The 27,466-nt window shown below is 35.2% G+C and overlaps 1 protein-coding gene across 2 annotated transcripts in view; it reads left to right on the top strand.

Annotated features, from left to right (window-relative positions):
* ITFG1 (integrin alpha FG-GAP repeat containing 1) overlaps positions 1-27,466 on the top strand; it is an 82,337-nt gene that overhangs the window by 51,804 nt on the left and 3,067 nt on the right. For both annotated transcript variants that reach the window (XM_075765897.1, XM_075765898.1), the window contains exons 11-17: positions 4,404-4,554; positions 5,004-5,112; positions 8,297-8,340; positions 10,277-10,355; positions 22,103-22,227; positions 23,066-23,148; positions 24,830-24,947. In XM_075765897.1, the coding sequence (XP_075622012.1) occupies positions 4,404-4,554; positions 5,004-5,112; positions 8,297-8,340; positions 10,277-10,355; positions 22,103-22,227; positions 23,066-23,148; positions 24,830-24,947 (709 nt within the window). The remainder of the gene's footprint in view (positions 1-4,403; positions 4,555-5,003; positions 5,113-8,296; positions 8,341-10,276; positions 10,356-22,102; positions 22,228-23,065; positions 23,149-24,829; positions 24,948-27,466) is intronic.

The following is a 27,466-nucleotide window of genomic DNA, read 5'->3' as shown; positions in this document are numbered from 1 at the left end:
GGATTTTATCAGTAGTTATTCATTGGTTCATCTCTACTTGCTATCTTATCTAAATGTATTCACTTTTTCACATGCTGGTTTTAAATTGATTCTGGAAACATTGAAAGTATAAGTACTGTATGTGAGTCTATAAACACCTAGCTTTCTCCCACCTAATTAGATAAAACAAATTTTGCTTAACTACTTGTTTCCAAATTAGATGCTAATAATTGGCATCTTGCATTGCAAATATGTAATCTAAGAAAGCATTTTTTTCAATGATGCTTTTATTCAGAGGGAATGTTTTTCACTGGTAAAGTAATGGTCAAGTTGGAAGTACAGTATCTCTCTCTCCCTGACATTGGTGATAAATAACAGTAAAGACTGAAACTTGGAGATAACACAGAACTGGCTATGGACAGGTGAATGAAGACCTTTGAGCATGAATACCTCAAACTTTCTAGAAGTGTATTCCTGCTCAGTTTTAAATTAATGTGTGTGTATTAATCCTTTAAATGGGTCTACTTGAAAGGACTCTTATTTGACCAAATTACCTCTTCCTAAATCACTTAGTTGTCACTTGTCAGAAGCAAGGTTGGATAAAGGACTTCTTTTAAATGTAGGATTGATGAGCACCCTATAATTGAACAAATCTGAAAAATAGAGACAAATCCAATTATTCTGACTGTCTGGAGTAAGACATTAGTCATTTAGATGTTCCCTGTACAACTGTAAATGAACTAGCCTAAAAGTGACAGAAGGAGATGTATGAAATTAAGCAGTAAATATTTAATTCTAATTGCAAAGAAATATGTTAAAATAAAACTGAGGTAAGTCTTCGGTCTTTCTTTGGTGTTAGGCCTTACTTACAGTTATTCAACATTATTAAATCTGGTTTTGCTGCATAGATTACTTTGGTCAGAAGGTTCCAAATTGTAGACAGCTATGTACTTTATTGAGCATGATTCATAACCTGTTTGGGATAAAGTTATGCAAGTAGTACACAGTTTAACTGCCACCGTGTATATGTTGGTGTGTATACCTAAATATTAAAAGTGCTGCAAGGAGCATGTTAAGAGCAATGTGCTAGTCTTAGTTCAGAGTTCTTTTGTTCTACTTCTTTTCAGTATTTAAGCTGAACTGTTCGCTATTGACTATTACACATTTGTGTAGCACTTTAGCATTGATTTTAAGGTTTTACCATTGTAACAGTGCCTGTGTTTTTCCATAGGCTTTCAGGGACATTGTTTTGTCATTTTAGAGATGATGATGATTTTCATTGTTACAGAGAGATTTTTTTTCTGATGGTGTTAATCTTAAAATTTGGTTCAAAATAACAGAAAGGTCATAAACTTGCTGTTGGTAATGGTAGTATGTAGCAGATATGAAACACGGAGGTAGACACTTTGATTCTAGTGATGCTTGTGTATTAAAGCCCTAAATAACAAGGATTCAACTGGCAGCTCATAGGCCAAATCCAGATGTCAGGAGTTCTTCCAAGAAAGAATTAAACAGCTGAGGCAGCAGCAAACAGCTGATTTTTCTTCCCTCTGCAAACAGTAAGGCACTGCAGCTGTCCCTGTTGCTGCAGCCTTTCAACAGAACGGCCCGCACACTAAGATCTCCTCCTCCCGTGCTGAGATGTAGCACACGGGACCTCCCGTATCAGCACAGCCCCAGGAGTGGACTGGGACTGAGAAGGATCAAGACAGACATAATGTAGCTAACAATTGCTAAGATATGTGTGTGTGTGTGTATATATATATATAAAACGCACACACACACATATATATATAGTTTCTGGTTTCCATTAGTGTTCATTATTAATCAAAATCTAAAAATTCTTTATTAATGTTTTATTTCACTGCTGTTTTTTATCTGAGTCAAGTGGGCATCACTTGTCTGTGCATATGAAAAAAAATTAAGTTTGTGCACAAAGACAACTAGTTATAATCTGTGCAGCCTTCAGTGCAACTTGGAACGGAGCTCTCCTTGAAAAACATGAAAGTTTAAAGCACTAATGCTGTTTTATACAGAGATGTGAGGAAAGCTTTTTTTTTTGTTTGGATTTTTTGGTCTGTATTTTTTGGGGCAAACCTTAAGACTGTCCCCCACCACCAAATGAGCACTTTTTGGTTTTTGCTCAATTCAGAAGTTGCTGTGTGAGTGTATTCGTTTGCTTTTTAGGGGTAGTTATTTTGAAATTGTTTCTAGGTGTTGTAGATAATTCTTACATATTCATGATAAAATCCTTATCTTGTATGTTATCAAGAGATAATGGGTGGAAAACACATGAGGAAAAGGAAAGTCATGTTCACTCAATTTCAATCAAAAAAGGGGGAATATTTTCAGCAAAACCTACTACTATTTCAAGAGTGTATTTTAGTTGACTAATGCTGTTCAAGTATTATTAGTAGGATATATATAATTCAAAATTTTGGCCAGAAATGTGAGGAAAGTTAAGAATCAAATGGAATCATTTTGGGGTTAAATGTGAGTTTGTAACTTAGTTCTTTACTATAAATGTTATCCAATTTTTGAAAAGGAAATAACAAGATGGTGTAGAGGACACCTGAGTGATATTCTCAAGTTAAAGCATTTATATCTGGCAATATAGAAAATGTGAACTGAAAGAAAGCATCTTTGTAAAACTTCCTCCAAATTAAATGAAAAAGTGTACATCAAGATGATGAAAAAGAGAAACTGAAACAATTTGCTTAAGTTGTCACCTTACACTATAGTTGGTTAATCTGATACAATACTTATATAATACATGAAATGAATGTGAGCACTTAACAATTTCAAGTTACGATTATGAGTTCTCAGATACTGATAATACAATGTCTTAAATATTGCAGATCACCTCATTTCATTTTGGCTGGACATTAATTCAATATACTTGTGCTTCTAAGTGAAATAGTAAAAAGTGGGTTGTTCATATTCGGCTTCAATCAAATGCAGGCATATGGCAGAAGAATAAAGGCCTAGTCTGTGTATTTTTCACAGAAGCTCAAGAAATGTGATTATGAGGTTTTGAGGGAAGTGTGTAAATATCCCATTTTACTATTGACACATTTTACAGCAAATAAAATCCTACATCTTTCCCATTGCAGGTTCTAAAATCTTAACTTGGAACAGGCAAGGAAACTGATTTACTTCAGTGTCAGAAATATTTTTTCTCAGGGTAAATGTTTTGCCCTTGTCTAACTCTTTCTGAAATGGATGGAGCAGAAATATGAATATTGTGGGATATGATTCCTATGAGAAATATACCATAGAAACAAAGAAAGGAGGAGTGCTTGTATGTGCGTGACTGCATCCTGGAGGCACTGGATGCCATTAAGATACAGAAAAACACCTTGTTGTCACCCTCTGAAAGAGCAGCATGTTCAAGGTCATAATGAAGAAGCGGGTTTGGTTATTGCCCTGGGCTCTGACATGCTTAGCTGGCTTTAGAGAACACTGTCTGCTCCATCTCCTGGCTCTGCCCCCAGAGAGAGAGGAAGAAACTTCATTCCCATTGCCAATTCCCATTGCCAAGGCGGTGATGAATTCTAGTGGGCTCCCAGGATACAGACCTGCCAAAGAATCAGACTCCCAGTTGGTAAAGTCTGAAGGTTTTCACCATGCCAGTGAGAGTAGCAATGTTACAGTATCAGTGACAGCATATATTGCTATTAGCCACCAGCGTGCATGTATGAACTTGTGTCTCCCACTGACCGATGGGCATGTATTAGATAAATTCTTTAGAAGGGAAATTTTGCTATACTAGACCTGGTGCTCTGGTTTGTTTGTTTGTTTCTTGTTTCAGTATTACAGCCTATCTTTCTGTCTGTATTTGTTGTATGTTAGCAAATGTCTAATTTGGTTTGTCTTATCCTATTTCTTCTGTACTAGTAGGTTGGGGTTTGTGTTTTCTATTTTGCTTTGAAACAATGGAAAAATATCAACAGAGATTTGGTTTTGTCATGAAATGTGTATGAAAATTTATTAATGGAGTTGGGGTGGGAAGAGATTGTCATAAAATAACGAAAAAGCACTGACACTTTTTAAGCAGTGTTTAAGCTGAAGGACCATGGAGGGATTAAGGAATAGATAAGTACATTTGTACTTGTTTCAGAATGAAGTAAGAATATATTCAGTCTTTTGAGTGGATGGTTAATGAAATGATTCCTGCTGATTTGGACCCATTTATTTAGTGTATTCATTAGTTTAAGTCAGGCATCACATAATATTTATAATTCTGTCCATAAAGTTAACATAAATGCTTATGGATTTTAAAGTATCCAGTGGCTGCTAGCTTTGGTTTTATTATACTTAACTTCAGCAGACTTAAAATTATTTAATTACATTGTTTTTGTAATGTCTATTATTTACACTGTTTATAGCAAGTAAGTTGTTTGATATATATGCATGTTTTACAGCAATCAACAAGCGTTTTTACTAGAAAACGTCCCATGCAATAATGTAAGCTGCAAGAGTGTACGTCGTATGTTTAAAGTTTTTTGGGAGCTCTCGGATCTAAATCAAATCAAGGATGCAGTGGTAGCAACCTTCTTTGACATATACGAAGACGTAAGTTCAACTGTCTACGTCATCAGTGTCTCTCTTTCTGTGTTGCTGTATCTCTCAGTGCGCCATTGCCAGGCTGCTTTGTAGAAACGTTGGCTTTACAGCACATGGCAGGCAGTGAAATTCACTCTCGAGATGCTCCCTGGCAGGTGAGCAGACAGCAGCAGCCCATCGCTGCTTAAAAGTCTGCTGACCCTCCAGGTGCTCAGTTTGAGCTGCCCTCTTCAGTGGCAAGGCAGAAGCCATGCACCGCAGGCATTGTCCTGGTTATCTCTGGATGGAGCACTCTGTCCTAAATAACCATAGATCAATAAGATTTGAAAGGTATTAAAATTAGTAGTGAACTTTGCACACTATTTTTTTTTCCCTTTTTGTATCTAAGGGAATTAGTTTGCTAAATTTAGATGTTATCTAGAGTAAATCAGCATTCTAATGTAAACTTTTTCCTCCAGGGAATCTTGGATATCATTGTGCTAAGCAAAGGCTACCCGAACAAGGACTTTGCTATCCATACACTAAAAAATAACTTTGAAGCAGATGCCTATTTTGTTAAAGTTATTGGTAAGTTATCACTGTATAATCAAGTCAAAATGGGACCTTGAGAGGAATGTGAATATTTGAGCCTCTGCATGTGATAACATTATGGTAATGCTCTGGGTATGATAATTCTAGAAAAGAAAAAACATAGAGTGGAAAATATTAGGGATTGCAGAAATCTCTTGTTACAGAATCTGAACTTGGATACGTTGGCTTTGTTTTGTTTCAAAGGGGTTTTTCTTGGTTTTTATTTAAGTGTACTTATTAAAATTCAAAGTAATTCTGCCCACTATTTTCAACACTTTAGTTGTTTTTAATATCAGTCTTGACCACAATGACCTTTAAATAAGTGTTCATCATCTCTTGGGGGGGGGGGGGGGGTTTGTTTGTTGGTTTTTGGTTTTTTTACAAGAATGCATGTCTTATTTCACTTGCTAACTAGAGCCAGGCTAAATCTCTTTCATCATGGAGCTTTCCTTCTGCATCCCAGCAAAATTCTAAAAAGAGATACTAGGTCTTTAAAAACTCATTTCTCAGCTGGCTTCTGAAGGAAAAACAAGGATTATCAAGTGTCTTAAAAATATGATCTGCAGGGAAAGACCACATGGAACCAAGTTATTCAATGTAAAAGAGAAACGTAAAGAAAGAAGATCCATGTCTTCAATCCATAATGATGCATAACAGCGGGGGAATAGCATTCTGTGTGTCCATGCAAGATACAGCATAAAGTAACAAACTACAAAAACTAAATACTAAGAATAATTTCCTAAATGACAGAATTTATAACATAAATTCCTGGAGAAGCTGCAGAGTTACCAACACTAGAGCTCCTCACAACTAGGTTAAGAAATTATGTAGTGTATTTAATTGTTTCTGAGGGAAAGAGTTGGACTAGCTGAACATATGAGGCCCCTTCTGTGAACCTTCACTTATCTCCTCACATAACATAATGTTGTCAATACAAAAATAGTATTAGATCTACACATACCTATCATTCAACTTAGATTTTTTTTTTTAATATGTGATGCTATTTAAAATTTGGAGGAAGATTAGCTCATAAATCACTAATCTAAGGAAAAATATAATTATGCTTGCATATAAAAATATGTATGCCATAGTAAGACAGAAAGGAACCAGAAGAAAGTACAGCAATATTGACTTGAAGGAACATGCTCTGTCCACAGTGACTGCCTTTTTATCTTGCCTATTTTCAGAAACCTAGGCAAGAAACAATAACCAAGTGCAGTTACTTTTATCTGTGCCTTGAGTGGTTGCAATATTTTCTTTCCAGCAGTGACTTCTGTCTTTTTTGCTGTACCTCTGTCATATCAAGCTTACTTTACTGGAGTTCTTTTCTATATTATCTGGAAAGTATGCAGAATCTAGTGCAAAATAAGCTGGTTTCATTTCAGTGAGAACTAGCATGGTGTATATTTTGCTTATGCTGCATGATCTATTCTGAGAGTTTGTTTCCATGTGTGAGTCAGTTTGGTGTTTTCAGCCTAGAGGCACATGGCACAAAACACATCTTACCATAAAAGCACAGAATGACAATGAACGTGGCAAGGGTGTGTGAATTAATTAGAGCCTTGGTTTGAAAGGCTAGAGTTAGATTATGATACTTGTAATTGAGAGTAATTAGGTTTTCAAATTGCATGCCCTACCATGTTCTTCCAGACTGCAGAGGTGTTGAGCTTTGAGCTTATTGCTTGTCTGTCTTCCTTGATTTTTTTTTTTTTTGAGAATGACTAAAAAGTGAGGCTGTACATGAGCTTATGAGGACAAAGCTAAATAGGAACAACTAGAGGTTCACCTTCAAAAATTGTATTGGCCTTAATGTTATTTAAATGCATCTAATCCTTTGAAAGGATTCACATGCACATTCTGCACGCCATAAGATTAACAGAACTGCAGCTACTACTGGGGCTGATGCAGCTACTACTGGGGCTTTCTCCTTAGCCTGAACTTAATTCTCTTCGTAATACCCTATAATGATTTGTCATGTTGATGGAAGCCTTCTTTTAAATAATACTGTATATAGGTAGTGTAATTCACACAAGCATGCAGAAAATGCTCTAAAAAAATCTTACACTTTACAAAGCCATATTAGAATTATAATTGTGTGATATTTTAATGGGGAAAGGAGTAATTTGCAACATGCTTTTTGGTTCGCTCTGTGTAAATCTTTTTTAGCACTCTTCTAAGGTGTGAATATTTTTGCATGGAAACCCCAGGAAATGGGAATTAATGAGTTATCTAAAAATATCTTTACTGTGATACAGGGGAGAGTATTTCTAACAAGACATGCTTTGTGCAAGTTAGTGTATTAATAAATGCGTTGTGTTCACTTATTTGGCATATGGACAATGAGAACAGTTTTGCTCATTATAACTGGTGTCAAATGTACTTGGTCAGATTATTTGTTCCGGTAGTGAAATTGAACAGCAAATTGCAGTGTGGTGTTTTGCACCAAAATGGGAAGAGTTGGTTCCACTTGCATATGCACCTATGTATAATATATAAAATAAACTCATAGCTTAAAAAGTCTATTTGTAGATACACATGGTCTTCAAATTCTGTTTTGCCACACTTTCATCTTATGTGTCCAGATACTTTTTGGACTGCATAAAAATAATAGATTTTTCTATATCTGGAAACATCAACATCTTTAAATCGCAAGAAAAGAATGATAACTTAGGAATCATTACAGTTGTTAATATTTGCACACAAAATATTAGAAATGTTGCTTCACTAGAACAGTGCCATTCCCGACTGCAGTAAGGAATGATTTCTAATCAGACTATTACGCTATGAACATCTTATGTGCACTTTTTAGTATTTCCCTGTCCCTAGACATTTTTTACCTGAAACTCCATGGAGCCTTAAAGTAGATAGAAAACATTTTTTCAAAAATCCTGGTGATTAGGATGACCTGCCCTCAAATCTGGTCCAAATATCAGCTTTCACTGTCTGCCTTTACTTACCTTTTTACTAGTTAAAACAGTAAAGCTGAATCTCTGCCAGTATTTTTAAATGGTTAGAAATGAAGAATAATGAATATACATTAACATAAGTCATATAGAAGACATTTCTTTATTTGTTTTAATGGATACCTGACACTATTGCTATACTATAACAGATTTCAGAGGTAGAGCTTGTAAGATGGCTTGTTATCATAAACACTACAAGCTCACTTTTTGTTTTGCAGTTCTCAGTGGCCTCTGTTCTAATGACTGTCCTCGGAAAATAACAGTAAGTATAACTATAACTTTGCATTACTATTTAGCCTCCAATATGCTGAGGTATAATTATACCAAAAGCTCTCCACATATTAAGCCAGTTATTGACTGGAAGAATGTGTAATCCAAATCATGACTGGCCAAGTTCTGCACATTTGAGAGCCATACCTTTCACCAGCTGCCTGCTCAGAGATGAAATCAATAGCCTGATGCTGCAGTGAGCTTTGGTACCCAGCATCATGGGGGTTGGGATATACCAGATACGAGAAAAACTTGTGTAATATAGCTGGATGCCCAAACTGTGTGGTGTGCCAGGTCTTGTTCTAGGCAGTCAGAAAGGCCAGGCAAAGCTGATTATGGGACAGATTCAGCCATAAAGCCTCTTCTGCATTAAAATACAGTAAATGGGTACAATGAAGGATATAAGGGAAGGAAATATACTTGGTTCTGATGATTCTGCAGATAGTTACATATATGTGTGCTGATTTCTATTTTAATTATTTTAATAATCTCCAGAGACCCTGCAACTCGCCCACCAAACTTTCAATTAGCAAATTGTTTAGGAATGTTCACAGTGAAAGTTGGCTTGACAGAGGAACTTAGAGGAATCAAAGCTAGAATTAGCGCTTTAGCTCTGCAAAAATATGAAATGTAATTTTGATTTGAAAATATAAAAACTGCTTCAAATGCGACCAACTTTTTCTTCAAACCATTTTTAAAACATAGGGTTTAATTTCCAGTATAAAATAATAAAGGGGTTTGGTATTATTAGCTTAATTACAAAACTAAAGAGAGGGTTTAAAGAGCATATCTTCACAACAGATGTTGGTGAACGTTTCATTATCAAGATCATTGAAATACTATTGCTTCCACTTTAAAAGAAGTCCTCTGTCAGAAAGTAACAAAAAGTGCATTATGCCAGAATACAGCGCAAAAAAAAAAGAATAAAATCAGTTTTTCACCTTATTTATTCCTCTTTCATAAATCTACATTAACATCACCTTTGTGGTCTCATTACTCTTCATTCTAATCAATTATTTTTCAGGCTTTGATCTCATCTCTCATCATTATCACTTACTCTTACAGTTTAGATCTTACTATTTTTTTGAGGCCTGGTGTGAAATGTGTCATCATCTCTTCTTGTAGTGTTCTTTCTATAACTCATTTGAAAGATCTTTACTGGATTTGATACCCTAATAGCAGCTTGAATTCAGCATTTAAAAAAAATTAAACAAAAAACCCCACACAAAAACTTTCTTTAAAATATATTCTTACAGTTGTCTCCCCTCCTTTCCCCCACCATAGCAGATAATTGTTCCCCCGCCTTCTTTCTTCAGTGAATTTGTTACGGTTCATCTCTCTTTAATCCACAACTCCCTTTTTATTTATTTATGCATTTATTTACTTTTTTCCCCTATAACTTTAAGTACATTTTCTCCCTCAAGAGAATTTGCTCAAAATAGATATTGGTACTCAACAAGTAACTATTCAAATACTTTCATGAATTAAATAAAACACTGCTAAATACTGATAACAAAATTTTGAATTTGTGTAGTATTTTTCAGTTCAGAAAAGCCATCAAGATAGTGCATTCTCTCAGACAATATCAAGTGAGTTCTGCTTTTTCAAGACATGCAGTTATTTCTTTGAATTTTTAGAGATTTTTTTAAATTTTACTTGTAACTTCCATGGAAGCATTAAACCTTTTGCCAGAGGACTGACTAGTGTTGCTTTCTTCATCAGAAACTAAATGTTACTTTGACAACTGATTAGCCTTATTTTGAAAATTAATTTCCACATAATGCTATGACCAAAACAGTTGCAAGATTTCAAAATTATCCATATCAATAGGAAATCATTAACCTAGAAACATTTTTCTTGGATTTACTCTTTTATTATTGTAGCTTTGTTCCTAAAATTTTGTCTGCTTTTTTTTCCCCTCCTTGTAGCCTTTTGGTGTTAATCAGCCTGGTCCTTACATCATGTACACTACTGTAGATGCAAATGGATACCTGAAAAATGGGTCAGGTAAGATAACCTTATAATGAGAATACATATGGCATGGTCTGTCTGTATATACTTCTCAGCAAACTAAAGAGTTGGAAAGAAGTCTACAGAGTGAAATGGGACTGGTTTTGAATAGTGTCTTCAGTTTACAAGGCCAAACCCCCCTAACTTTCCCTTCTTTCTTTACAGATTGCGTATTTATTCAAAACATTGCAACTGCATTCTTTTTTCCTTTCTTCTGTCCCATGCAAATTGGGTTTGAACAGTTGGCTATATCTTGCCCAATATGAAAAATTGTTGGATACAATATCAACAGTTTGTGAAATAGCATAAGCTGCTAATGATTTACTTTTTCTACTAGTTCCTTAGCAATTAATATATTAAGAAACAACAGTGGCCTTGAAATACCTAAATAACATCTTGTAGGCGCATGAAAAAGGATCAACATAGTATTCAGTAAACACAGGATGTATTTTTCTGGAGTTGTTCACTACATCTAGCAGTCTAACAGGCATCTGTAAGTCAGAAGTAGCATGAGGAAGATAGAGGGGGAATGGCTGCATCCTTTCATGTATTACAAGAACTACAAGGTATCAAAGAATCATTAGGTAACAGGGTCAAAATAAATGGAAAGAAGCAGTGCTTCACACAATTGTGTGTGATTGCATGAGACGCTGCAGATGCCACAGTTTCCATAAGTCCAAAACCAAAGTAGACAAAGAATAATCCATTAGACCATGGTCCAAGCAGTGCCTAATATTAGAAGAATATCCTGAGGTTTATGCTGCATTCCTAGCTATGTACTAGTGGCTCCTAGAAGACACAGGTGACTGTACTAACTGGTCTATTAGTTTAAGACTTAATGTTTCTTATGACCACAGCTCATAATGGACTCACTTCTTGCTTAGGCAAAAATCTCGAACTTGCAAGCCAAAAATGATCAGAGCAGAGAATGCAAGTCTGTAAATTGCACCATTCCAACTCCTTTCCAATGGTGGCAGTCATCTGCATCTGTCACTCAAGTCTTATTTCAAATTAAACTCAAATTTTAAAAAAAAGTTCCCTGTAGTTCACTGACAAAACTGTATTCTGTATAACATTATTTAAATAATAGCAATAATTCAGGGGAAAAAAATGCTGACATGTTAAGGTCCTAAATCAATGATAATGCTCTCACCTTGACTACTGTGCTCAGGACTGTTAATTCCACCCTAGAAGAAAATAAAGAGAAAAAAGATTATTTGTGGTCCCTAATAACTTTTGAATCCACTAGCTAGCATAAGCCAATTTTAACTGAAACTTACATGCCTCAAAACTCTACTAGTTCTGTAAAAATCAGCAGTTCAGAGGAAGACAAAATTCCACATGAAAAAAAGATTTCACTTAAGAGATCATCAGTTACTTGGTCTGGTTTTGTCCTCAGGCTGGCCATATGGTCAGCATGCTTGCGGGTGGCATTAGCCATAGCCTGAAATGTTCTTGTCCAGCAGTAACGAGGGAGCATTGCAGAAAAAAGCTTCGTGTACTATGAAGGGTTTATGGCGAAATAGAAGATAAGGCTAAAAGATCTTGCAGGTTCCATACAGGAAGGAATTCCTATTCATACGAATACAGACATCCTTAGTTTCATAGTTTCTATCCCATTTTTGAAAGCATTTTGTCTCAGGACAGGTTTCTAGAGATTCCTACTGTTTTCTCCATGTTACTTTAATCCACATTGGAGTGCCTTTTCTGCTCTGTTCTTCTTGATGATCGAGTATCTTGGGTTTTCTTCTCATTTTGCTTCCATGTTGCGTATTGGCTTTAGAGTTGAGTTTCTGATAGGATACCAGTAAGACCTATACTGTTAAATACAAGCAATTTTGTTGTACCTATTCCTTTTTTTTACAAGGCATGAGTACTTGTCTTTCAAAACAACAAAAGTATAAAGAGTTTGGAATGCTTTCTCATATCTTAGTAAAGAATAAAAACTCTTTCATAAGTGTGTGTAATAAAGATTGGAGTTCACTAATCTCTTCTTTTGCTGTTAACTAAAGTATTTGCAGTCAATCACTGCCCCTCTGTACTCCAGGGGCTACCTTTTTGGAATATGGATCTAGCGATAGAGCTTGAGACCTGCTGTCAGACTTACTGGAAATTACCATAATTTCTATATTACAAAATTTCTTTCCAGCCTGCCACTAATAGTTAAATGCATTCATTGGGCGAACATGCATCTAAATTAAGAAATTGGTGGGTTTATAGTGTAATGTATTTATTCCTTCAGGCTCACTGGGACTTAATGCAGGCCTGCCTAAATTTGGTGCACACATGTGAATATAAACTAACGTAATGAAAACACAGCTTCATAGTTCCTTTGGCCATGTGACTTAGGAATAGATACTTAATCTTATCAGAGAATCAAGAGTACTGATAAATAACTGTTTGCCTAAGTAACAAGACATTTTTTGCGTAAGAAAAGAAACACGTTAGTAAAACCATCAAACTTGACCCTTTCTTTCTTCTTTAGGAAAATGCTATAAATCAAAAAAACCTACAACATAACCTTTGCTTAGATCTAATTATACTCAGTTAGATTCATCATTCATGTAGTCAGAGAAGTTTTTAACTCTTGCTACTTATTAACACAATCTCTGACTTAGGAATCTGGTATTTTAAGTGAACACATACAATACACTTAATCGTGTCTAACAGCTAGTAGTATCTGTATTATTAGAGTCTTGAAATTATTTTATATTTGGGATATCATAAATAGTAACTGTAGAGAACTGAAACTTGGCATATGTGGATGAAATATTGCATGCTGCTTTTTAAAATAAATTTTATTTTTATAAATTGACATAATTTTAATCAGAAGATGACAAAATGGATTTGTGGGATCTCAAGTGCAGAATATCTATTAAAAGGTTAATTCACAGCAGTATAAACTGATTCTAAATGCTACTTTCAGGAAATAGAAAATTAGATGGGTTTGTCGCGTTTACGTTTGACCCTTTGGCACCTGCTACTTAAGCAAGCTTACAAAACAGTCCAGTGGCAAAATAAAGATGTGCTATAGACCTAGAACTATAGACCTCTGTGTCACAGAAGAATGCACATAGCTAACAAATTCCTTAAATCTGTGGAGAATAAAGCCAGCTTAAAATTTGGACCTATTTCATGTATCAATTTTTTTTTTCCTGGTTCTCTCTTCCAAGAACAAAACCAAATCCATTTTTCTTAAACATTATCTTTAGCGTTTGGTGAGTGTGGTTGTTTGGGGGTTTTTGGGGGGCATGGGGTGGTGCTTTTAGAAATGCAATGTTTCTACAATTTACTCTAAGAGCAAGCTATCAAATGTGATTTAATACTGCTGTAGTACCATTCATCTCCACTGCTACCATATTTACAATAATAAAAACGTAACAGAGTCCAATCATGATGAATTTCCTTTTCTGTTTTGGCATTATGAAATAACAGTAATGAATTCCAAGTGCATTTATGACCCTAGCAGTGTTGTTACAGGGGATTTTATAACACTGTCTTTGATCAGTTTCTCAACTGTAATATGTTAATACATTTCTTGAGTCTGTATAATTCCTGCAAGAACTTTTCAAAGTCACATTTTCTGAAGCTATTATATTAAGTTTGTAGCTAAACTTTCTTCTTTTACAAGTCCTACTCGTAAAATTCACTAAATGTTCTTCTAACTAGAGGTACTGGCCTACAGGTTATTATCTTGAAAAACAGTCTCTTACATCAGACTCTCATTCTACTTGACTATCAAGAAATACCTCAAGCAACACTTTTATATATGTGCACTGATGGGCAATACCAAACCCACATGGCATTTTTGGGCTATATATAAACTTACAAAACATCTTTTCCAGATTAAGCTTTTAAAAGTAGGGCATCGATACACTATTTTAAAACTAATTTTCACCACCTTATTTATATTCCTTATATAATATCAGGGAACAATCCATATCTGAAGCTTTTAATTATATGAAAGCAATAATGAGACAATCTGTTTGTAATCATATTTTTAAAATAATTCATCTCTCTCCCAAGAAGTAACATGAGTAATGACATAGTTCTTTTTCTAATGGAAACAGTGCTAACCAATCAGTGGGTTTTTTCCAAGTCAGTTGATGCTATTTGTTGTCTCTACCACTGGTCTTAGCAGGGGAAGAGTTGATGGCTGGACCATTGAAACCAAACTTTCCAGTTGCCTTAAGTTATCCATCCAGTCCTGGGCCAAAGTAAATCATACGGTACTCAACGAAATGTCCACCATTCTGCTTCTGATCTTCCTAATTCTGCAGGTCTTTAGTTCTTAATTACAGTATCTTTCATGTATGCAATATTCATGCAAAGAGTAAAATAAAAAGGCACATATGGCTGTCCTTATCTAATTCATTTTAAGGTTCTTTGATCTGCCAAGCCTTAACTACAGGAAATTTGCATAATTATGAGGGGGTTTTTTTAAAACATCATTAGAATTATTCTGTCTCCTATTAACATTCCAGTATGTTGTTAAAAGATAGCAGAATAATAATCAGTGCATATTCTGTGCTTTTATACTTCCACATTGCTCAATTCACTTCTAATCTTACAACAAGAAATACTATTAAATTAGCTACAAGGAATAGCAATTGCCAAAATAAGCATAAGAATTGAGAAGTACTGGGTCTTACATCTTACATCTCCACAGACCTTCTCTCTTTGAGAGGAAATTCAATTGCAACAACTTCTTCAAATATTTAAGGAATTTTATGCTTGAGAACAGATCAGGTCCAGGTGTAAATCTGGGAGAAGTTCACAAACTCAAATTTAAGTAATGTTTTCTGATCCATTTCCTGTGATCTGCCTTTTCCACTGCACGTTTCTTCTGGAGTTGTTGTTTTTAAGGAGACCCCACAGTTAAGTATGAGCGTCAGCCCAGATTTTCAGCTCTTCATCTGCATTTCCAGGCTTTTTTTGGCTTCTAAGAAATTTCTAATGTCATTCTGGCATGGTGGTTTTCAGCTGAATCCTGTAAATAACAATGCATAGCATAAAATAGAGCATAATACCTAAAGTTGAGCACAGAGTAAATGGAAATTGTTTGGGGTGCGGGGAGTGATACATGAGATGAATTTAGTAAAACTAACCAAATGCAAGTTGTTGGGCTTTGGAGTTTTTTGTTGTGTGGTTGGTTGCGGGTTGTTCATTTTGTTGTTTTGTTGGTTTTTTTTTTTAAACTTTCAGCATTCTAAAAAAAAATCATTGTTGATAATGAAATAGTAACCCTACTAAATCTCTTTGGTTTTGAGTAGAATTTTGCTTAATGACTGATGCTAGTTAGATTACTGCAGATTACATCTATACAGCTCTATTTGTTAACAGCTCTGGCCTTGGCTAAAACACAGGCATGTCATTTTTGCAAGCTGAAGCGGGTCCTGATAATGATCCTTTGTGTTTTCTTGAGAAGGCTACCTACTTGATATGTTTGCTTTCATTTATTTTATTACCAGTAACACAAACTAATTTTCTTAAAACTAATGTTCTTGTGTACCCAGAACAACATAAATAAGATCAGATACTTTAAATTTAATATGGAGCAGCGGTTAATTTACTGAAATGTTTTCACAAACTGCAGAAGGATGGTTTCATGTTGTAGCACCAGCACAAGACAGGCATTTTAAATTTGTTATTGCAGTGTTCAGTCCTTGACCAAACAACAAGTCAAATGACTGGGTAGTCCTGTAGAGACTTCATACTATGAACATCAGGCTGCCTTTAGCCATCAGCATCTCATACTTGCCGTTTGTGTCTACCAAAAATATTAATCCTATGGGCCAGGAACAACAGAGCAATGAATGTTTAAGGTTTACACAAAGATCAATGTCCATACAAAGGCATAATATTATCATATTAATAGATTAATTGAATTGCTCATATGAATCAGGTCATAATTTGTTTCAATATCTGTACAACTAAAGCTGTATGGACTGATAGCCTCTGCAATTCTCATTTTGCTGGTTTTGCTTGGTTTTGTTTTAAACCTTCCATGGCAGAATGACCTTTCACATGCTGTTAAGTCGTGCCCTTCTGGTTTTTTTTTTTTAAATCTGCTTACTCTTTCCTGTTTTTGCATTGAGTTCTCATGCTGTTTGACTAAATTGGATTGTGAGGAGAACACAAATGTCTAGCAGCTATTACAGTAATGAATTTAAACTTAAAGAGTGCAATATGTAACAGACGAAAGCAAAATAAGCTTAATTTCAATGGTCATTTGACATTGCAGGATTCGTTATGTGGAATTCCACGCTCTATAGAAAGAGGAGTGTATTCATGGAACAAGCTGGAAACATTTAATAATGGAATAGCTGGATTCTGTTAAGAGATATTTTCTGGTTGCTGTAGGTGGGGATACCCTGCTAGTATGTTTTTCTATACAACTCTGTTTAGAAAACTTATTTGGACTTGTCGCATGCAATATTTCCAAACTTCAAATATTTAGGCATTACAAATTAGACAACTTTCCCCTGTGCAAAGGTTTGGAATATGAGCAATATGATTGTTTTATTGTATGTTTTTTTAAAAGAGTTTCTAGTTTTACTTCTATAATTTTATGGTGTAAAGTATTCTTAATGAAAGTGCATATTCTGATATAAATGCATCAGATTTGGAGTTTGGGCTTTCAGAAGAAGTATCACTAGTGTGAGCAGCACTGCAAGTAATAGGTATCAAAGCTACAAATGTGCACTTTCAGCCCACTTCCCCTAGTTATTTCTGGAACTCTAAAGAAATTGCAGAAAAAGTTGAGATGAAATTGTGTACTGCATTAATCCAGAATTTCCTATTGTGTGAACCAATGAAAAGAAGCCAACAGCTAAGTCAGAAGAGAGAGACATCCTCAGCTGAAGTTGCCATTAAATAATTTTAAGCCAAAAAAGAGCTCTTTCTCCACTTTTTTTTTTTTTTTTTTTTTTTACAACCAGTGACCTACAACCCCAAAGGCAGTAATAAGGGAACTGAAGTAAAGCTTTCAACTACAGCCAAGGAAATAAAATTCACCAAGTTTCTAAAAAGCTTTCAGGTTTGAAGTTGTTAGGGGTTTGGTTTTTTGGTTTTTTGTTTTGTTTTTGTTTTTCCTGAAAGCTGCTTTGTATTATTACGCATATTACACAAGTATTTCATTATTATCAGTTATATTTTTCCCCTTCTTTTGCAGTAAGTGGTTCTGGCATATTTTCAAATAAAATAAGGAGCTGCCAACTTCAAAAGATGGGGAAACACTTTGGTATGCAATGTAGCACAATACTGATAATCACTGTAAATACCATTGTAGTGTTTCAGTGATGCAGCTTAAGTGATGCACATTCACTGTGTAATTTTACCTAACTCTTGAATTGGCTTTGTCTTATTCCAGCTGTTCCATGTACATTGTTCACAGCTATGCAGCAATTCGTGCAACTTCTGTGTGTAGTTTTTTGGAATAACTTTCAGTTTTTCTAGGATGCACATGTGTATCTGATCTATAAGCAAGCAGTCAATCATGTGTTGACCTCAGTATTAAGATAGGTGATGGTACAGAAGAATTTAGATGCAAGTCTGAGACTACAGGCTACAAGTTGGATACTATGTTTTACGCAATGAACTGGGTTTGGTTTTTTTTTACCAGAAAAGCCACCTACATTGTCAATGAGTACAAAGAATGTATGTCTAAACCAAAGCAACTCCTTGTTGTATTTTTGGGGTTTGACAAGTTGATTCACACTTCACAAATATCTTCAGTTACTATTTTGGTGAATGTATTAAAGCTTGTGATAAATGCATCATTTTGCAAATTAGAGGAAAATATAGTAACTGGAAGAAATAATGACATAACATTTTTATTTATGAACACACATCTAGCTGTTCAGTCCTCTAATATATTGAATTTGGGGGACTTTAGAAAGCCTAAATATTATTACTGAATTGTGAATTAGTCTGAATGGCTCTAATGGACTACTTCAAAGCAAATGATATTTTGTCAAGAAAAGCATAATAAAAAAAACTAAAGGAGTGGCACTTCAGGAGACTGCAGGTTTGAAATCTGAGTTTCCATTAGTCTTTCAACTTTGTGTGGTGATCTCGTATGTCCTGCTCTATTATTCCACAAAATAAGCTTATTGAAACTGGCTGAACAATATCAGTTTTGTGAATCTGTCTATGTAAGTTCAACTAGTCTGTTCCTAAATCCAGTATCACACATTATCAGTTCTGTTTAAAAAAACAATAGGACGGACTGCTTCTACATGTAAATGCAGTCACCTTCCCTTCATAAAGTTAAATTGGCTTCATTTAAGCACTTACGCTCTTAAGTCTAGTCACCCTGAAATAAGCTGTTGAGGACATTGCAGTTTAACCCAGGGCATAGTGGGCTACTCTTAAGCTTTAAGCAAGTTTACTTCAGTCTAATGGAAATGGAAGGGAAATGCCTTAATTCAGATATAAAAGAAGTAGTACTGTATGTGGCATAGACAACACATCATTGTGTTTTTCAGACAAGACTTTCAAAAGGTTAATGATATGTATTGCTTCAAATTTTATATGCCAGACTTCAAAAATAAGGAGATTGATTCAGAGATATTCAGAATGATTTCTGAATATCAAACTCTGCAAATTTTGTAAGGTTTGGCTGCCCAACATCATTGGCTATTTCTTAAAAATTTGGTCTCTGACAGGCTGAAACCACTGAAAACTATGTTTCTATTTACTTTCATAAGTAAATTAATTAGCAGTGATTGAGAACTTCAGAAATTACACTAAACTGTTAACAGTGCTCTCTGTAATTTCTCTTTTTATTTTTAATCTTTGTTCAAGGTTTTTATGTTTCTCAGCTGAACACTTGTCATTCTTAATTACTTGTTTGCAATTCTGAGCGGAACATTTGAGTAACCATCAAACTGTTACAGAATTTATGATAGATATAGGTGGAGTAAAGCAAGAAATAGTCTCAGAGATCTCATATTTGTAGTTAGCTTTAAAGTAAACTAGAACCTTCCATATGCTATCATCCCAAGTCCTGCTTAGCTAGTATCTCCCAATTTTAAAGGCAAATAAAGAAAAGGTACGTGCACGTTTTCTGCCTGCTATGTAGAAGAAAACATTCCTTTCTGACCTTTGCAAATGATCTATTTACATCCTGAAGCATTTCATTATCCTTATCTTAGTAGGCATAAGAACCAGTGTTAGTAGCCATGAAATTATTCAATGCTTTTAAGAATTCTAGCTGCAGTATCTGACTCTCTAACCTCTTTAAGGCTGACTGCACACAGTGTATGACATTTTCTTTTATTTCCTTTAATTTAGTTGACATTCATCTCATTTGTATGATGAAAGAAAAAAGGAAGATGTCAGCTGCAGTCTCCTCATAATCCTAAATATTTCACTCAAAAATCATTCTAAAAGCTTTTCAGTGTTAAAAAGCTTGCACCTTGTTTATTGGGGAAAACTCCTTCAGAATTCAGCATTAATGAAGCAAATTTTTAAAGAAAATTCTTTATTATGTTATAGCATTATCAAGTAATACATACCTTGTTTGTATACCTAACTTAAATTTAATAAAACTACCTTTGTTCCTTTCTACTTTTATATTGGTAACCAGTGCTTTGAGATAGTATGAGCTTACTCTAATTTGAGAATTACTCAATTTTTTTATTTGGAAATTGAGACCTAGAGATTGAGCAATTTAGCCAAGATTATGTAAGGGAAGTCAGTGACAAAGCAGGGACAGACTCAAGGCCTATACTGTTATCTCAACTTACTGGAAAAATCCCCATTCTTAGAGAAAAGCTTCTCAGCTAATGCTGTCTGCCACAGATTCCGTAATCTAGGAATTCACCTAACAATGTACACAGTCCACCTTGCCCTCACACCAGAAGACTGAAAGTACAAACCCTATGTAAATATTTCCACGTCTACTTGCCCATTACATGGCTCTGCATGGAGGAAATTATATCTAAAATATGCCTAATTTTTAGGAAACCTGTTATTGTTTTTTTTGCTAATAGCATTTTAGCTTAATAAAAAGGTAACTGCATCAAGCTAATTTTTCAGATTTCATCTAAGTGTATTTAGTTGATGTTTATATTTTTAAATAAAACTACAATAATACAGAATATTTATCTCACGATTGAAAGGGCCTGTTTCAAAACATGCCTGATAGCATATGGCAAGCTTCTTCCTAAAAAGCTGGTGGAGGGTGTGGAGGTTCAGAAAAATAGAACTGTGAAGTCACCATTGTATTGAATAGGGGTTCAAAATTACCACGATCCAATATACAAAGTAGTTTGTCCCCCATGAGAGGATACAAAAGCTGAATGCTTCTGGAAGTAGGTGTCTCATCTTGGTAGTCCCTTGGTGTAAGAGCTTTTTATAATACTCTAGTACAGTCACTTTCCAGAGACTTCCCACAGGGATCATTGCTGTTCAACAGCAGCAAATGCATGCTTGCACTTATTAGGCTATCTCCAGCAGCAAAACATGGGAGTTTGTTTCTGTTTTTTTCTTCAAAGGATGTTTGACTTTGCCAAAGAAGTTGTAGTGGTAGTGGTTTGGCAGTTTTTCCCCACTTCTGTTCACTGCAGCTGTGCAAGTTGCAGTGCAACTAGGATGGCAAAGTTGTCTGAAGCAAAAGACTGACTTTCAGAATTGAACCTTGGAAGAAAGTGTGGAGACGTAGAAAGCAGTTGGCTGTAAATGCATTACAAAATGTGAATTCATGTTCTTTAATTCACATTCTGTTATGTTTTGTCACTTATTGTAATAAATTTCAGGCATAATCTATCAGATGTTAAAGCAGAGAGAAATCTGCCACTTAAATACATCATATCTTTGTGAAAAACTGTTTCTATTGATGACATAAACCTACCTGAGGTTGTCAAGTATCCCTTGAACTCATTTCTGTTAGTCTGGTGAAGGGCTGAATTCACTGTGGTGCTTGTGAGGTGCTGATACCATTCCTGCTGTGTAACCAGATCACTAAGAGGCTTTCTAGACAATGAACAAAGAATCTACGTAGGGTCTGAATCAGTTTGCCAGAAATTAAAAGATGATGAGACTTTTATTTAAATGGGATAATTAAATACTTTGAAAATGGGATGTTAGTGAACCTGTTGATAGCTGCAACGCTTGTCTGTTTCCCTACTGCCTTTTCAGGAAGCAAAGAATGATATTTTCCCCCTACGTCTCTCCTTTAATTATTTATAATTACATGCTCTCACCAGGACCTAACTTGCAACCACTGTAAACCAGTTTTCATTGAATCAATTTATTATTTGAGAATTTGTTCGTAAGAATTTACTTAGCAAATTTTGTGACACAAGAAAAAACAGTAGTTACTGATTAACACTGGTAAGAATTAAAGTGAACCTTCACACGTTGAGTCTGAGCTTATAAATCAATGGAGCAATAGACTTAGTATTACTCGTAGGAAAATAAATGCGGATAGCTGATTTCTTCTCAACCTGTAACAAATACTGGAGATTCAGTTCAACATAGAAATGGTGCTCAAAAGAATCATTTTACTTGGAAACGTAAAGCATTTAAGCTGTTCTCTAAGTGAGTGCCCACAAGTAGTTTGGAAATGTGGGATTGAGCCTTCAAGAATTAAACAATCATGTGGTTGGTTACAATTTTTTAAACATTTTTATTACTGACTCTGAAATGTATATTTGTGTAGAAAGTTGGGGGGTTGGGGTTGGTGGTTGTTTTTATCCTAAATACTTACTTGGGCTTCTTTTCTAATTCTATTTCAGCTGGACAGCTTAGCCAGTCAGCACATTTTGCTCTCCAGTTGCCATACAACGTGCTAGGTTTGGGACGTAGTGCTAATTTCCTTGACCATTTGTACGTTGGCATTCCTCGTCCATTAGGAGAAAAGGTTAGTTGAGATTTAAGATAATCAAGCTAATATTTATGGTGTTACCTTTCCTAATAGAGTTTGGATGGAAATACGGCTAGGGATGCTTTTTTTTTTTCCCCCCCCAGAAGCAAGAATATCAAAGTAGTAAGTTTGAATACAGAATAGTTTGCCAAAAAGAAACTTGTATGCTTGGTTTTTGGGGGGGTGTATAAGCTCTGAAGCTAACACTAAGACCAAAGGATGACTGAAGCCGTCTGTAAATGTTAGCACAGGTATATGGTGCTTGTTTATATGGTAAATGTGTATTAGATCTGATGGTCCAAATTATTCTGGTCTCAGCTGTAAGACTTTCCTGTGGTTGGTCTGGCCGGCCTGTAAACTCACATGATCCTTTCTGCCTCAGCGACAAAACCACAATCAGTATGATGTGAGGTGGAGATTGTTGTGATTATCTAATCTTCAGGTGAAACATAAAAGTAGGGTCCTGACTATTGTCAGTCTTTAAAGATCTGATGTCACTACTTTTAAAAAGTGAAGTATTCAAATTAGCATACTGGCCAAATTCGGATTTGGATAATTGCTTTTCCTGCCTCCTTTGTAGAACTGGTTCTTTTCTTCTTTCCCTATTATGTTGTTGCTTTGTACTTTTTAAGCATGTGCTGTGTTTCATATCAGCAATAATTATTTTTTTTTCAGAATAAAAGATTTATACAAACATAAGGGAATAATCACTTATATTTAAAATTAAAAAAGCGAGCGTTTCATTGTTTCTCCTTTTGTATATTTCAACAGAGAATTTCTTTGCTTTTAAGTATGTTGGTTTGTTAGGAATTGACATAGCCTGTTTTTCTTTCAGTCCATAAGAAAACAAGAATGGACAGCTATCATACCAAACTCCCAGCTTATAGTCATCCCTTATCCCCATAATGTTCCTCGAAGGTAACTTCTTCATTCTTCATTGTGATCTGCACATCACAAAATTACATTAATACAGAGTTTAAATTAGACATTATGTGCAGGTTTAAAAATAGTCACTTGTACAGAAAGTAAGTTTCAGAACAATGGCGGGAGGGTGTCAATTCTATAGATGTCATTGCCTCTCTGTGACCAGGCAGAATACTTCTCACGTATTTACATAGACTCTTAGATAGTGCCCGTAAACAATCAAAATTTTTTACCAGCCCATACAAACAATCAAAAATGAATTACCAGCTGAACTCTTGTAAATAATAACATATTTGCTAGATTTACCAATGTCCTTTTTGACAAATTGCAAGCATGGTAATGATTGAAGCAAGCATTTTTGTTTCACCAAACATGCAATTTCTGTCTAGTTGCATATAAAAGCTTTAGTTCAGCCCTTCTGAATGCAGTATCTGTTGCCACAGGTATAAATGTTTTTCTTTAAGTAAAGGTGAATGGGTTGGTTACACAAGAGCTTGAACACTGAAATCACTTTGCAATTAAAATGTTTCTCCCAGAAAGAAAGCATGTTTCTCTCTTTGCTATTGGAGAAAACATTAGTCATCTATTCCAGCTGCTTTTTGCCGCTTGATCTACTAGTGAGGTCAGTTGCATTTATCATGCAGAAATTATTCTGAAATCAGTTTCAGCAGTTAATTTTACTATAGGACAAATAACAGTGGAGAAGTGATGTGCCACTTGAGTTGCTAATTAACAACCACAGGAATAACATCTGCTAGATGAAGAAAATTTACTTATAGTGTTGAAGTATTTAAAGGTGTGTGTTATGCAGAAATTTTTCTGTTGTCTTATCCTTAATCTATTTTTGCTTTCCTATAAAGTAAGTTTATGGACAGTGTAGAATAGCAGAGGATAGAATCCCCAGAAGAAATCAGATGTCATAATAAACACTTCTTAAATTTATAAATTTTTTTTAGCATAGATGTGTTGTTTCCTGAGAAGCCTCAGTGCTGCCTCAACGCAGAGCCTCCTGCTGACAATTTTCCCATGATAGGAAGCCTGGAGTACAAAAAGGGTATTAACTGAGTCTCAGAACCCCACAACATTCAAGCAATGTCTCCAGAAGCCCTTAAACTGCTTAATTTTGTTGCTCTCCAGCATTCTCCTGCCATAATCAACTGGTTCTATTGCCTACAACTGCAGCTGTCCCTGGGTAGACTTCAGACTGAGAGATGCCTAGGCAACTGGACCCCATGAGCCTGTCCAAGAGGAGCTCCTCATGTGGAGGAAACAGTCTGTCTTACAGGCTTATTTCACCCTGCTTCTCTATCTCCCCAAGCCGCACGCAGTTTCGCGGAAGGCTTTCTTACACATTTTACTTTGTCCTGGGCAGGGGCGGAAGATAAATCTCCTAATGAGAAAAAAGTCAGTCCCTGAGGATATCCATAGCATTCCTGAAAAGTTAAACAGAAACTGAATTTAGACATGGCATTACCTGAAAGTAATGATATTAAGCCATATATTTCCAGGTAAACGCCATTAAGCTTCAGTCTCTAAATACAGCCACTAGTTTCTGTAGAGCAAGTTGTTACCTGTCTTACACCAGCAGACTCTTTTCATCTTTCTAAGTTGAATCTGTTTTCGGCTTCCTAATGAAAGGTATTAATGTTTCCTTGGATTTTCTTCTTTTGTATAGCTGGAGCGCCAAGCTATATCTGACCCCAAGTAACATTGTGCTGCTAACAGCTATAGCCTTAATTGGTGTCTGTGTTTTCATCCTGGCAATAATTGGCATATTACACTGGCAAGAAAAGGTAAGCTTAATTAACTACGTTTTTCTATATTTTCTATACTATTTAAAACTTCCTAATATTTTACAGTCTTGTACATTAGGGGTTTTTTTGAGTAGTTTTCTACAGTATAATTTCTGACACAGACTGCATTAATTCCCAAAAGGTGTTTATTATTAATTCAGTATTTACTGCAAGCTTAACAATTGGCATTGTTTTTATTTAAGCTCTAAAATGCTTAAAAAGGGAAATGAAGAGCAGCGTGGATAAGCTTTTGCCATTAAGCTGTTATTCCTAACTGAATGAGACATTTTTGTTTCATATCTAAGCTTTCTATTTTGCAGAGTTTTAAGGAGTACTGTTTTGGAAAATGGAACATAAACTGAGTTTACTTATCTTGAGTTCTCCTGGTAATCTAAAAATAAAGAAAACATCTCCTTTTCTGTATCCATCTTTGCTGATTGCCCTGACATTAGCATTCAAGACTGTATACGGAGTCAATCGTGTGCATATTGGCTGCTTTGCTCTGTGTGTCTGAATTATACATGCAGTGTATAGAAATCCATTGGTTTGAAGAAGCATTTTGAAAGGGGCCTTTCATGTCACAAAAGAAATGCATTCCCATTTTTCTTAACTATACTCAGTTCACAATCATATCCAACTGGCAGGATTGCCAATAAATGCTACTCTATACCCAAACCATAATCTTAGCTGTCAAATAAAATTACTGCACATTTTGACATGGTAGAATTGTTTGTTATTTTGTGCTTGTGGAAATAAAATGACCTTGTTAAACATTCAGATAGGCTTTGCGCATGCTTCATATTTAAATGTTATTTGTCAGTCTTCACTCTTCAAAATGTTAAATACGGTCTCCAAATAATAGTAAGGCTGGAAATAAAACATACAAAGAAATACAAAGTTTATGATGACTGCCCTTAGCATGTCCTACGGTACCAAGAAAGCACTGATAACTTGTAGCTGGGTCTATGCACTGGCTGGGTTTAACTGTCTCCAACACATCTTAAGCAACAAGAGTAGCAGAAAAAAATACTTGGATTTGAGTTGGGGACGAGTTAACTATGTATAATTCCATCTGGAGAAATGGCAATTTTATGTCAACGTTTAAAATGATTCTTCTTATAATAATTCATGTATTGTAATGTAAAGAAGCACTCAGCCCAGAGTGAGTGCTTTCTGAGCCATTTCAAACCCCATTAGGTATATGTGAATGAAGTGGTGTATCGGCTATATTATAAACTCATTTCCAACAGCTGCATCTTGCTCAAAATAGGCACAATTATTTGGATAAATTGTGTGTATTGTCAGACTACTGTATAAATATTTGTTAATTACTATAATTTTCCAAAGGCCTCCTATTGATTTTTACCTTCCCAGTTTTTAGAAGAAATGGTTGAGGTATAAAACAAACAAGAATATTGACCAAGGCTGTATTGTGCATCACTGACATGACTGGGAGTTAAACTCCAAAGTTCCTTGTTTCTAAGCTTGTTCTTGGTTTACTGTGTCTTGCAGTATTCCTCTCGTAAAAATACTGTTCTGCCTAAATGCTGTTTTCCCTTACAGATCTCTAGAGTACCTATAGCAAAGAAAGGAAGGGGAAATGTACTGGCAGTTACAATCCTTTCTTTTCCTCCAGAGGATATATTTATGTGTAAGCTGCAGTGTTTTATGCAGCAGTTAAAATAAACCGTGTACATTGACCTCTGCAGATAAGTAGTAGTAGGAGCCCTTTGTCTACAATAGTTCTTCTACACTCGTCTGCCAGTCAAGTATTGTACTGTTTAAATAACTGTAGGATTTAGGAATAGTATGTTGCTCTGTCATGCCATAGAAATTTTAGATCCATTTAAAAAAAAAAAACTTTTAAATAGTTACTAGTTTTTAGTTTTGATACATCAAATGAAAGAGAAATTGAGGAAGAATTTACACCGTTATTCATCTTACAACAATATAGTCTGCTACATTAGCTAAGGACCTTGATATTCCTGTATTCTGATTCTTTATAACTTGCTTTGTGGTCTTGAGGCTAGTCATGTGAACACTACACATTGATGTTAATACTGCTAGAGAAGTTTTGATGGATTCATCAGAGTATCAGTAACTGTCAAATTTGAAGTAGTAATTTTTTCAGCAAGCATAGACGAAATTGAATGAAAATTGCTTTCTAAGTGAGACTATAAAATTTTGTGGAATGTGACAAGCATTTCAATGTAGGAAAGAGTATGCCACTCCCTTCTTCCCACCCCATTTTTGACGTTCAGAATACTACTGACATTGATAAAGTCCCTGCAAAAAAGCCATACTGATATATCTTAAACTTCACTGACAGCTCTGCTGCTGCCACAAAATGCAGTAAAATCCATAGTTAATCGAACAGAGTTGCTATTGTACATAAACATTGTGTGATGAGGAAATCTTTGGCATTGCTCCAAAGCAGATGACGAACTTTCATGGCAGAACACATGCACCAATTTCTACCAAAATTGTCATGTATATATATCAACCAAGATACAAATCTG

The sequence above is a fragment of the Balearica regulorum genome, chromosome 13 (assembly GCF_011004875.1).
Source record: "Balearica regulorum gibbericeps isolate bBalReg1 chromosome 13, bBalReg1.pri, whole genome shotgun sequence".
In the NCBI taxonomy this organism is placed as follows: Eukaryota; Metazoa; Chordata; class Aves; order Gruiformes; family Gruidae; genus Balearica; species Balearica regulorum.
The sequence above is the reverse complement of the archived record's forward strand: the minus strand, read 5'-3'. Positions and strand labels throughout refer to the sequence as shown.